We start from the raw sequence: 14,164 nt of genomic DNA, 5'->3' as shown, positions 1-14,164 counted from the left end.
AAAAATGAGAAGTTTTCCTTGGCTGAGATTAGTCTGGATTTACCATCAAGTTTTATGGTGCTAGGAGGAAGAATGAATTTGATCAGTAGGGAACATTTTAAAATAAACCCTTGTACTTTAACAGCTTCTCCTTCTAAAATCTACTTAATTTTTTTAAAGGTGAAATAACTAATAATTAAATTATGAAACATTATCAGAGGTATTAAGTATTTCTTCTCCTAGCAAGCACACAAAACATACATTTTCCTTGCTAAATTATTTAACACAAGCTAAAGATTTGTGGTATGGTTTTTCATACCACAGTTCTGAGATTATCTTGGGTTATACACTCAGGTTCTTGATACTTTAAAAGGTACAGTGGATCCCCAGATTCATTCCTACTGCTACTGTATGATCTTGGAGCATTTCTAACTCTCTAACAACTATCATGTATAGATAATCTACATCCCTACATCTGTATTAATTTTTCTTCATGTCATTTTCACTACATTCAGTCACTGTAACAAGCTGCCCAGGGAAGCAGCCATGGCTCCAAGTCTGTCAGAGTTCAAGGTGTATCTGGACAACACTTCCAGTTATACAATTTAGTTTTAGGTTGTTCTGCAAGGAGCAGGAAGTTGGACTTGAGGATCCTTAAGGATCTCTTCCAACTTCAGATATGCTAGGATTCTATGATCTGTTTTACAAAGAAGGCTGAATCAATGCAGATAGTCATTAAGCAGAAAAAAACCCATACAGAAAAAGGTACAACATAACTTAAGCAATGATGGGAAATACTAACAGTAATGTCTTCAAACCATAACTGTAAAGAATACTACTCTTTAAGGGCAATTTTCAAGTAAAGCATAAATAGTAACACTACAGAACAAACTACTTCCATGCATGGTTATTAGGGGAAGAAATAACCTTAAAAAAAAGAACTGTATCAAATCAATTATTATTACTAATCACATTTTTTTCCTGTAAAATAGTACGAGAGCACTCAAAGACTCCAAGCAAAAATAATGCAAAATTACAGACTACAATACACTGTAACACAAGATTATCTTTATTTCCAAATTGTACAAAGTATAAATACAAAGATATAATTACACTGAAGTAAACCCTGCTCTTTAAGTATCTGAATACTTAAGCAATGATACCACCATCAGAAAATACCTTTATTATTTCTCACTAAGAAATTTTTATCTTATAGAGCGATACATCATGAAATCAATTGTTGTACATCTAGGAAATTTACCAATAGAGCTCTCTTCCACTGGGGTGTACACTTTGATCTGTCTCATGTGAGTGTCTCTTCCATTTTGGTGATTAGCTAGAACAGCAATCTGAATCATGAACGTGCGAATGGGCTTCTTGTGAGTGTCTGTTAAAGGAACATGAATCCAGCCACTTGGTTCCACTAATTCAAGTTGCTGCCAAGAACAAGACAAAAAAGCAAGACATTCAGAAAGAGTTAACATACTTAATATAAGTGATCCCATAATAAACATCTTGAATTGAGCAGAGTCTTGCAAATAAATTGTTACTTTTTCAAATAAATTTGAAATAGTAGAGTTGAATACTTGTAGCTAATTTACATCTGGTGCAATTGGATACAAATTATATTGCTTGAGTATAGCATTTGCCTTTCACAATCTACCATTAATTTGGAGCCTTACCCTTAAGATAAAAAATTAATATAAAAAAAAGACTTGAATATAAATTCAAGAGTGTCAAACCAATACTATTTGGATCTTGTTACCAAAGCACACTGATCAAAGTAGGCAGAAAATACATGTCTTTAATTGTTTTACCCAGACTCTCTTAACTAAAACATGCTTGAATGACTGACATAGGAAGCTAAATTCATACAAAATCTGGGTTTTCAGAAATTCCTTAGATTACTAGGGGGAGTAGGGAGAAGGAAGAGGAAGGTGACAGAGAAAAAGATGTAGGATTATTGGCGGACTTCATCTCACCTGTGTGTCAAAACAGATGCCTGGACAATTAATTGCTGCACAGCCATTTAATCACATTGAGGTTTATTTTGACATGGCTTTTATACAACTAACCAACTGTAATGTGATTTTTTTTTCCCCACTTTTTTTTAATTCTACAGACACCGATGTCAAAGAAAATTAAGAATTGCATTTCCTTAACTCTAAGCCACATCACTGATACAGCAGTGTGCTGAAGTCAAGCCAGATGCTATGCAGAAGTCAGGTAACAGCTTTTAATTACAGCTAACTGCCCAGCTTCAAAGCACAGCTGAAAACACAAATGGAAAAGCACACAAGTAAATGGAAGTCTCATGTAGAAACAAAAAAAACAACCAAAGAAACAAAACAGTTGTCCACAAGCAAGTGGATTTCACACAGCTAAGCAAAAAAGACTGTTGTTAGCAGCTGCATTCCTCTAAAGGAAGATCTATCCTTTGAGCAGTTCAAAATTCCCATCTTTCTCCTGGAAATGACAAACATCCTGTCAAATGTTTTGTCTTTGCTGAAGCTTTCAAAAGACCCATCTGAAACCTACTGTTCAGAGGCAGCAAGCACCCTGAGGAAATAATCCAAGAAGCAAGTTTTTTTAAAAAAGTCTGATGAATACTTTAAATTTAAAGAGAAAAAAAACAAAACAAAAAAAAGACCCTCTCACACCTCCACCTTAAAAAAAATTAATAAAAACACCCCACCACACCCCACAACCCTCCACTGCTGCAGGCTTTCCCACTAATAACTTCCAAAGCAGGAAAACACTCTCGTGGGCAAAGCAGGCAAAACTTGTGATGAAACTGAAGACTGTACTACAATGTATTAAGTGAACAAAGCCTGATTGAGACTTAAAATGTTTTAAAGTGAACTCTTGCTTTTTGCCCTCCACATAATATTACTCCACAGTGACAATTTTTGAGTTTTTTTAAAATTGATGCCTATGTACTCCAGTAAAATGATTAAAAGCTTGAGATCCACACAAATCTGAATGCTTGTACTTAACCTCAAGTTTAATGGCAGCAAAACCTGCCAATTACAATGTGAACATCCACTAGAAAAGGCTGCTATGTTTTGCCAGTACTAGACACACATTTTCTGTGACCAAAGGAATGGTACAAACCAGACACACACACACACACTTCTAAATTCTTCCCCTCCACATCTGTCATGTTGTTCCTGATTAGTGAGAGTTTCTCTTTCCAGAGGGTCCAGGTCCTTTACCAGGGAGAAGGAGAAGGACATGGGAACAGGCAGGGGTGGTACAAGACAAAATGCTGCCCACTCTTAGCTCAGTGTCAGCACCCAGATCCAGCTGTTACAATTCCTAGCAGAAGGAGGATGAAATATGCAGCTCTACTCTGCCTGAAGCATTCCCAGTGTGAACAGAATCTAAAGGAAACTTACTGTGAAGTTTTAAGAAATTCCTATTATGCCCATGCAAATGGCAATCTTTCAAAGCCTTGTAAAACCAGCCTGGAAATCTGGGTGGATTTTTACAGGGAGGCAAAAGGCACATCCTCAACACAAAGGCTGAACTATAGCCAAATTTCAAATCCTTGCCTCAGAGCTTGGGGACACTGGAGCATCAAAGAAGGACACCAGAATATTCTCACACAAGCAAAACAGCATACTTTTCACTAGCCTTATTCTTGGAACACAACTGCTTTGGCTGAAACATTCAAAAAAAAAAAAAAAAAAAAAAAAAAATCAACCCAAAGCAGACATCTGGCATGGAAAAAAAATCTGTCTGAACTGAACTTTGGCAAGTTATAAAGGAGCTAAAAGTTAAGCCTTAAAATGGATAGGGTCACACAACCATAAGTACAGGTAACACTAGCAGCTCTACCTATAGTCAACTCTACACTTTAAATCCCTTTCAGTTGACTTTGCTGTCAATCCTGTTCTTCAAAAGCAACAGCCACTGTGTACATGTATCCTTCACCCCAACTCTACAGTGTGAGTCCACTTTGAGAAAACACCAAAATTAATTTCCTCCCAAATTTATCCCTCCCGTGTAGGCCATTAAGAAACTGTCACAATTAACTGACTTTCAAGAAAAAATTTAAATTCTATTATTAATTACCAGAGTGAAATTAAAATTTTGATTTTTTTGTTTTACCAGAAAGTTTAAAAATGGAAACAAAGGATAGACTCAATGAAAGTTCAGTATTACTAACACAGTTCAGTTCCTACAGCCCTACACTAACACCACACAATTTATTAGAAGTTCAGGGTTTGTGGTTTCTTTGACATTTGCTTCCAATTCTATAAACTTTGTGATAATTGGTGAAAGTCAAAACAAAGGAACACAGGGATAAAAATCAGGAAAATCACTCACCTGTCCTTTGCTGCTGTTATATGCTCTTACCTATTTCTTCTCCTGCTTTCTATCAATTGCCTTCTTATTTCTCCTGTCATTTGTATGCTACAGCTTTACCTATGGACATATATTCCCAACCCCAATAATCCATACTATTTCTGCTCTGACTTTCAAAATAATGTTCTCAATGGAAATCTCCTCCCCAGCCAATGTAATGGCTCTGTTTCTTCACTTTATTGTATAATCCAGAGGTTTAACAGAATTCCATATGCATTTGGCAAGGCTACTATTGAAACTAAGGGGTTTTCTACCATAGAAGATGCAAACAAAATTAAAATTTTAAAAATGTGTCTTTAAGTGATGTTTTGCTTAAATTCTGTGATGTCAAAGTGGCATACAACTCAAACTGCTGCTTCACCTAGACTTGCACTGCCAACCCAAGTTGTTTGCTATATGTACAGTAGGCTTACATCCTTGAACAATACATGATTTTTGTTGCCCTATGAAGATAACTTTTGTTAAGATACAGAAAGGAAAACAAACAAACAAACCACTGAGTAGTTTTATACTCAGGGTCATTACAAACACAACCCAGAATGTATGCTAGAAAGGGCTCTCAGATTTCAGGGGAATAAGTTTTTCTGTGCATGTATAGGATGAAAAAATCAGCCTGTTTACTTCTCCTGGAGGAAAAAAAAAAATTCTTCTGCACACGTGCTGACACAAAGCTTAGAAATGCTGCTGCCACCACAGCTTCAGCATGATACAACATGATTCTCTGAATTTTTAGTGTATTATCACATTTCTAGTTAATCATCTGTACTACTAGATCCAAATGATAAAACTTACATCCTGTGGCTGCCTCTAAAACAGGTTGTGAAACCAAACAGCATTTGATTTTACTCCGACTTTTCTCATAAAACTGTAAAAGCTGCTTTTTTATTTTAGTGACTTGGCCACCTTCAAAATGAAAAACAGTGGCTAGATTCTTCTTCACAAATACAATTTTGCCTTTCTACTTGCTTAACTAGTTCTTACCATAGTTATATATAAAACAAAACAAAAACACAGGTTTTCAAAGCAGGTGTTCTCAATAAATCAAGTATTCCTCCAAGTAGAAGATTATAAAACAGAATTCCAGAGGAAATAAATATTACTTTCAGAAATAAATAATTTATCAATACACAGATTTCCTCTGAGCTGACTGACCTAAATTATGAAAGGCTTTGCCTTGCTTAGCCATTGTTTTTTTACAGCTGCCCGTATATGTTTCCACAACAGCTGGCAAGGAGAAAGAAGGCTGGCTAAAGTTCCAAAGTTTTTTCCAAAACTGCCATGTCCTACCACATAGCTACCAAGGATTCAGAATCAGTGGACATCTGCATAATTCCAAGTATTGAAACTGTCAACACATGAAGTAGCAGAGCTTGGGCTTCAGCCATCACTTCACTTAGGAAGGAAGAGAACCAGTTAATAGCAGTGATGCACCAGTTCCAGCAGAAAAATGAAGCTTGTCCAAAAGAAACTTTGCAAGTTCCAAGTGAGTCAAAGGAGGGACACCACATTAGCAGCTTAACAAGAAACACAGAAACATGCTCAAAGGACCCACTATGAAAAGCACACTTCTTTGCTCTAACGAAGCAACGACCACCTAAGGAGGTGGCTCTGTGGTCTTAATCAGTCACCTCCTTAAACAGTCAAGAAATCCAACTTCAGCCCAATAGGTAAGAGCAGTTTTCCATTCTTCCCAATAGCAGCTCCTGAAGAGTCTAGAGGAACACAGGAAGAACTCAGGAAGATTCAACTATGGATTTAGACAGACAGGAGACTCCTTGTAGAATACACTGTATTAGGCCTTGAAACCTGCAAATTCCTATAATACTTAAGCTTTTTGTTCAGATGAGCTAAAATAAAGAACTTTTATTTAGCTAAATAAAAAGACTGAAGGTTCAAAAAGAGAAGGGCCAAAAAATCCTTGAAAAAAGTTTTTCCTCAGAATATTCTACTCCAGATTAATAAAGGAAAAAATAGCCAATGCCTAGGTATGAGGAAGTTGTATATTGAGAGGTGGGCCCATGCCAACCTCATGAAGTTCAACAAGGCCAAGTGCAAGATCCTGCATCTGGGTCAGGACAATCCCAAGCACTGATACAGGCTGGGCAGGGACTGGCTTGAGAGCAGCCCTGAGGAAAAGGACTTGGGAATGCTGGTGGGTGAAAAGCTCAACATGAGCTGTCAGTGTACACTGCAGCCCAGAGAGCCAACCTGATCCTCAGCTGCATCAGGAGAAGTGTGGCCAGCAGGTCAAGGGAAGTGATTCTCCCTCTGCTTTCCTGAGACCTCACCTGGAGTACTGTGTCCAGTTCTAGAGAACATACAAGACAGACATGGATGTGCTGGAACATGTCCAGAGAAGGGCCGTGAGGATGCTCAGAGGGCTGGAGCACCTCTCCTGTGAAGACAGACTGAGGGAGTTGGGGTTATTCAGTCTGGAGAGGAGAAGGCTCCAAGGAGACCTTATTGTGGCCTTCCAGTATCTGAAGGGGCTACAAGAAAGCTGGGGAGGGACTTATTAGGATGTCAGGGAGTGATAGGACATGGGGGATGGATTCAAACTAGAGGAGGGGAGATTTAGATAGGAAGTTAAGAAGAAGTTCTTCACTGTGAGGGTGGTGAGACACTGGCACAGGTTGCCCAGCGAGGTGGTGGTAGCCCCATCCCTGGAAGTTTTTAAGGCCAGGCTGGACAGGGTTCCGAGCAACCTGATCTGGTGGGAGGTGTCCCTGCCCATGGAAGGGGGATTGGAACTGATGATCTTAAAGGTCCCTTCCAACCCTGAAAATTCTACAATTCTGTAATCTGATTAAATAACAACTAAACACACAAGCCAAGCTATAAAGAGTAAGTAAAGTTCACTGACACAGATTACCAGAGTAAATATTTCTCACATGTTATGTATCATAGTCTAGAAGTAGCATAGAAGTCAACTAGACCAGAGAGACACTGAAAATATACTAGAGAAGTGTTCAGTCAGCTCAATAACATAACAGGGAAATGCTCTGAAAAGAGACAACAGCCAAATGACATGGCCAAATTTTTAAGAATGCACCAAATTTTACTTCATTTTGCATACATCAGTTTACAACACATCTTGCCAAGTTCCTCTTGGAATCCTTTGTACCCATATAAATAATCAAGTGGCTCAAGCATGCCAATTCAGTTTATGCAATTAAGCTGTTTGGAAGTGACAGCAAACAGAGGTCCAGAATCACCAATAGCTCATCTTTGAATTGTTCAATGAACCTTGCAAAACATTCTTTAGAAAATGCTCTGTAAAGCAACCTTTCTGATTATTATGTCAAGTGAAAGCAGATGGCCATCTTGAGAGACTTGCACTATGAACTCCAGGTAAGAGGCAGATATCTGCAAGGTAAAGTTACAATTCTTGCTGAACACTATGAAAACATCAAACAGCAGGCTAGTGTAATGCTTGTAACTAAAAATATGTTTCTACTCAGGTATCACTGAAGACTTTCAAGTAGTTTTTACACAAGACATGCAACTGGATGGATGGAGATCTGCAGATAACTGATACAATGCAAAAACACTACTGACAAACCTGCCTGAAGTCTGATCCAAAAATCAATTAAACCACACTCACCCACCTCTCCCCCAGATCATTGTCATCATTACCAAGCTAAGCATCAGTATGACTTTGTCATGGCTCTCCAACAGGTACTGCAATGCAGTGGGGATTTGCCAGTGGGGAATTACCAGTGGGGATCCTCTTCAGGCATCATCTCAGGGACACAAAAATGTATTTGAATAACTGGAATTCCTCAAAACAGTGTCACGTATAGGTACTACACTGGCTAGTGATCCCCTATATAAAAACAAGCTTGATCTAGTCTCATTTCCTTACGATTTAACACCTAAATTCCTATGGTTTCTTTAAACAATGCAGATTCAATTATAGCAGCCAAACTACAACAGCTCAAAGACTCACAGTTACAGTAAATAAATAACAACTCTACAAGAATGCATGGATAGATTCTCAGTGTAGGTAACCAGCAAGATATATCCTCCTTGCATGGTGGGCCATGGATTAGCATCTAGAATGCTCAAGTGTTAGGATTATAGAAGCAGCATAACACATATTTGACAGTATCAGTGGGTTATCACACTGCTCCCTTATCACAAAATTTCTGGATGGGTGATGCCAACTGAGCTATGATGTAATTTAGATGTCATTTAGCAGAAATGATTCACTAGCCAGCTCAATTTTTTCCTTGACTGGTCCATTTTAATTCTTTTGAATGAGTTGTCCCGATCAGGATTGCCCCTTATGGTAAAAAAAGCAACAAAACATTAGATTTGTTTCTGCTGATAAAACAATGAAGTCTCACCCAAATACACTTCACTGATTCAGACTGAATTTCAATACTATAACAGGAACACCTTGGGAAAAAAGCAGCACTAAAATTTAACCCATGAAATGTTAAAGAGAGAATGTCAGGTTTTGCATTATTATTGCCCTCATAGTTTGTCTTTGAAATCTTCTGAAATCAGATGAGGAGCATGTTAGAAGACAACAACTAGGTTTTAGATGAGAGGAATCCCTGGTGAGTAAATATGCACATAAGACTATTGTCAGAAGGGAGAAAACGGGGTACAGCTGCACCTGCCATGGGACCTCCAAGAATCTTATGACAAGGCCTCACAGGAAAAACAGCTGTTTCAAAAATTCCAGGTGATAAGGAATCCTAAGTAGTGATGCCTTCAAAAGGATCAAAGCAGTGCTGAACTGCTCACTCAGAAAACTCCTGACAGATGAAGTCACTTTGGTGGTTGAAGTCCCACAGGTTGACACATGGATGGTCTGGACACGTGTGTAGAGTCCCCTGCCCATCACACTCACAACCACCACCCTGCCCATCACACTTCACTACAGCATCTGCTCACTGTACTTGCCAGTACCACTTCCCTCAGGCTGTGTGTACCTGATTGTACAAGTAGCCTACCAAATGCTCAGCTACTGTGATTTTGTCAGCCAAAACTGTCTTAAGCAATTGTAATTTCAGAAAATATTGTCTGGGTGGCAAGAAAAGAACGAGCAAAAGTAAAGGAAAAAAAAATAGACAACAATCTTTGACTACTTCATCCTCCAGAATTCAGCTGGAAAGAACTCTTCATTTCAGAAAACTTATCTGCAGAAACCATCAAGAATTTGTCACAGACTGTTTGCTAGGAAAGTCTCTCTGGAAAGAAAGGAGCATTGGTTTTAGATTTGTTATGCCATATGCATTTTCTGGTTTTTGTTTTATGTTCTGTGTGGGAAGTTGCACTGACAGCTCAAAATTCAACACAAAAACACACTTCAAGATTTACATAATGTTTCAGAGAGGGCCAAGAATATTAAATAGGCTTAGACTCTCAGGTTAGCTCTCAAGTCCACGTCTTTAAAATTTTATTTTTTCACTGAGTAAGGTCAGTTCAACTTTTACACCACAGTTTATACTTGACACATCTATAAATTAAATGTGATTAGAGAAGGACTGCCTGTCTGCATATGTGTTAAGTGGCACCCATCCTATCCACTGAAAAAACAGAAAAGAACTTCTCCCTGGCTCTTTGAAAAGCAGAGTCATCTAATCAGCAAAGAGAGTGACAACCCAGTCTAGCACAGAGTTTCATGTGCATATACAGAAACAAGGCCTAAAACTCCAAAGCAAAACTCCAGCCACAGCAGGAAGTCATCTAAATTTAGTTTGCTTTCAGCTAAAACAGATTCCATCTTAGCAGAAGCCTCCAGAAGAAATAGTGTCTCCAGCTGAGATCAGTCATAATAGCTGTGAAATTTTGGATCTCCCACTTAATGAAAAATGGTTTTCATAATTCATTTAAGGATCAGTCAAGAGTGGAAGAAGGGAAGGCAAACATACCCTAAGCTCATTAGCATTCTCCTGCTGGAACCTTCATCTCATTAAGCAACTATCACAATAGAGAGGATGCCATACCTTTGCAGGTGCACTGCTATTTAACTTTGAGAAGACTCCTGGTACCAGGGGAAATCCTTCAGACCTACAGGGACTTGGCTCCAGTGTGCATCTCAGTTACTTCCCTTGAGCTTGGCAGGTAGTATGCTGAAGCTGAAACAGCAACAACAGAAAAATTCTTCAGCTTATGCTCTAGAGTGGTGGCCTGGCTGACAGTGTCAAAAGCAGGTAATGCAGCCCAAAACAAACTTTCTGCTTCAGTTTGCCTGCTTCTGGTACCTAAGTTGTTTAAGTTGCAGACATACTGGAACAGACTGCATTTGGACAGTCTGGCCCTAAAAACAAACAGTAGAGAAGCTATGGTTTGCTGCAAGTCTTTAAACTCTCCCAAATGCCAGCATTCTGGAAAAGGGAGGAGGATTTTTTGTTTTGGTTGGTTTGTTGTTTTTAAAAACAGGGTACTGTCCAACTGAAATTATCAGTAGCTCAGAGTACTGTAGATGCAGATTGGAGAAAAGAAACAGTAATTTAAAAAAATTTAGAAAATACATAGTCAATACTGCACATTCAGAAAGAAGTGCAAATCTCATTTAGTGAAATCAAACATTTTGTACACTTTTTTGGAAGGCACTTCACATCACAAAAGCTCCCCTCTCTGCAGTGTTTTTTCATTTTACAGACAAGTAACTAAGGAGGAGGCCTCATCTACACAAGGTAGCATGCAAGTATCCTACTAAGCAGGAGCCTGGCAGATGATGGGCAACTGATAGAAATAATTTCTGGTATGATGTGATGATGCTGAATAGAACCAGAAGATCCTCTAACAGTTACATAGTTAGAGGATCAACTATTGTAAAACTGGAGTAAACAATGGCACAAACATGGCAAGTGCAATTCATATACCTGCTTTGAAAACCCTTCCTGTAACTTTTACCTCATCAGCAAACAGGGAAAAACAGGGAGACTGCTTTAGAAGTGTCAAACACAACAAAACAAAAAAACCCATAAAATTTCCCCAGTTTCTTTCCACAAATAGCACTATCTGGACTCAAGCTTTATAGTCACAACACAAAATGAGTCAGAGGGAAGATAGGAGCACTCCAACCACCTACTGCAGAGAGACAGGAGAAACCACGAGGTAGGATAGTAGAAAAAGCAGACAGCTCTACAAAGAGAACAGAAAATAAATTGAACAAGAGCAGTGGAACATGCTGCAGCAAAGAAGTCTGACAAGATATCAAAAAACACCCCAGAGGTTCAGATGAATTGACATTACAAATGGGACTGCTGACTGAAATAACAGGACAAGGTGTTGATATTGGCAGTTGCATTTTATGAAAGGTAACAAAACACCACAGAATTCTTAAAAAAAAAAAAAAAAAAAAAAAAAAAAAAAAGAGAGAAAGAAAAAGCACAATTTCCTGTTAGCAAATAAACTAGTGCTTTAAAAGAAAATCCTACAATATTTACTTGCTAAATTATGTATGACCTTATACAAGATGACACTTAGGCAATTAAGATACTAGAAACCAGGAGATAGACAAGCATAAAGGAAGAGGTCCCATTAGTTTCTCTGCATCAGAACTATGCACTGCACCAATGGAAGTTAAAGAACTGAAAACCCTACTGGGAAGTAACTAGTCTTACAAAGGTGCAGAGATTTGGAAAATGGATGAAAACTTTACTTGTGATGTCTGCAGTTCCCGTTTGTTCTAAGATATATAATGGAGCGATACTATGTTTGTGTGAAAGTGCAAAAAAAATCAGCTCATAATTTACCTTCAAAATTGTTTAGCCATATCCAGGAAATATGTCTAGACACAGCTACAGTTAAATTATACAAAGAAAGTATTTAAAAAAACAATTATGTAAAGAGTATTAAAAATTTAAGTGTCTGAAAACTAGCCACATGGAGTTAATTCTGTATCAAATCATTTTGAACAACTCAGAGATGGCCCAGTGATTACACTTCACATGCCTTGTACTTCACATCCCAGACAATGCTGAAATGCTTCAGAAATTTAATATGGGAAATTAGTAAGTACAGGAAAAGATGGGAATATCTTGAGATTTTTAAAAAGTCAATAGCAGAAGACAGCTGCTATTCCTCAAGCACCCTTCATAGGTGAGGGGAAGAATGTACATCTAAAACAAAAGAAAAACCTTCCCCTCACTGAAAAGAGATCTTATTACACACTGAAGAGAACTATGTCTGACCTTCTGTCAGAAGACAGGCCCATGAAGCTGCATGGATCTAACATTTTACCTGTTACACAAATACAATTCCTGAGTGACTTTGATTGTTAGAAAACTGCAATAAACTATACCTGACAGCTACCAAATGAAAAAAATCCTACTTATTCTTAATTAGCAAGAGGACAAGCTGTTGCTTTGTAAGACACAAAACCCACTAAGGCTAAGTGAAAGTATTTCTCCTGGATGCATAGGAATTACTTGTTTCTGGGGAACTAGAGATGAAAGAGGGTTAAAATCAAGGAATTTAGAGACCCTAAACCTATGAAAATAATCCCCAAATCCTACAGAAGTATAACATACAAACAAGTAAAACATTTTTGCATCTGGATAAGGACTCTGTGGATGCAGATACTTTGTAAAGCAACTGGGGCAAACCTGATAAACTGCAACATTACTCAAGCTCATTACAGCACGCCAGATTTCAATAAGCAAATACAGAGTAACATTTCACAGGTTCCAGAGCAGATGTAATGCTCAACTCAAGGAATATTTACTCACTGGAAAAAATGCAAAAGACTGTTGTGAAAACTATTTGTGTAAATTTAAAATGCAATGCAACATCTGAGAAAGATCCCAGATTCATAAACATGTCTTACTGGGGATATTTCTTCTCTTTTAAAGTTCATTTGTGCAAAAATATAAGAGTGTATCTGTCAGAGGTTCAGCTGAGTAGCTTTATATGAGCCAGAATACACTTTCATAAATTTGCAAAGCTGGAATCATGACTTGCCCAATGGAAGCATTTAATTTTACATCTACACACAATACCTTCTTATTTAACATACTGGATGTCCTAGTTTGGGTCAGGATAGAGTGAATTTTCTCTCTTGAAATTTTGCTTTTAGCCAAGTCTCTCATAAGTAGCTGTACTTGCTGAAATTAAGAGCAAGTTTCTCAGTCAGTGTGTGCTTTTAGGACTGGTAACACTTGATGTTTATCTTTACAGCCAGAGAATGGTCTGCAGAACCAATACCACTGCTCGGTTCTGAGGAACATCTTGTGTTCCAGAAAGAAAAAAGGTGTAAGGAGGTCACACCTCTGACCCTCCTTTAAGGGGAGGAGTGGACAAGACAGGTGACCAAAATTGACCAGAGTATTCCATCCCATACCCATCATACTTGGTATAAATTTGGGGGAATCACAAGGGTCAAACCTTCTTCCTTCCTCCTTTCTTCAGCTTTTCACCTTCGCCCTTCTTCCCCTGTCCCTGTTTGCTTCAGCATCCTGGGAGGATTCCATCCCTTCCTCTGCCTCTGCTCCTGACCCATTCCAGCCTGAATCCCTGTGTTCCTGCCTCCAGCTCCCAACTGCTGCTGACTCCAGGATTCCAGCCTGGACTTCCCCAGGGCTGCCCTGCAGCCTCAGTGGTGATGTGAAAGTTACTGGGGGAAAGAGGGGAAGTTAACTGTCAGTTCAGCATTCAGTTAATTGCCATCCCAGCATTAAACCATGACACTAGAACAAATACCTTTTGCTTCTGCTTTCTTACAAATCCATATGTAAATATGCCCAGAAAAATGTAAATTTCATCATTTAATGTGATTGTCAGACTCTGGACTCTGCTTCTCTCAATCTAGAGATCAATCTAGATCAATCAAGTTCTTTCTAGAGTCAAAGAT

General features: G+C 38.4%; 1 protein-coding gene across 6 annotated transcripts in view; it reads right to left on the bottom strand.

The window, feature by feature from the left end:
• Positions 1 to 1,027: 1,027 nt before the first annotated feature.
• Positions 1,028 to 14,164, bottom strand: part of ANAPC10 (anaphase promoting complex subunit 10) — a 36,445-nt gene continuing 23,308 nt past the window's right edge. For 5 of the 6 annotated variants that reach the window (XM_071753743.1, XM_071753747.1, XM_071753748.1 and 2 more), the window contains exon 5: positions 1,028 to 1,415. In XM_071753743.1, coding sequence (XP_071609844.1) covers positions 1,185 to 1,415 — 231 coding nt within the window. In that variant the 3' untranslated portion in view covers positions 1,028 to 1,184. Of the gene's footprint in view, positions 1,416 to 3,533; positions 3,643 to 14,164 lie in introns of all 6 variants that reach the window. The other variant, XM_071753749.1, reaches the window with a different exon arrangement.

Source organism: Heliangelus exortis, chromosome 10 (assembly GCF_036169615.1).
Source record: "Heliangelus exortis chromosome 10, bHelExo1.hap1, whole genome shotgun sequence".
Taxonomy (NCBI): Eukaryota; Metazoa; Chordata; class Aves; order Apodiformes; family Trochilidae; genus Heliangelus; species Heliangelus exortis.
This window is presented reverse-complemented; position numbering and strand designations above follow the sequence as displayed.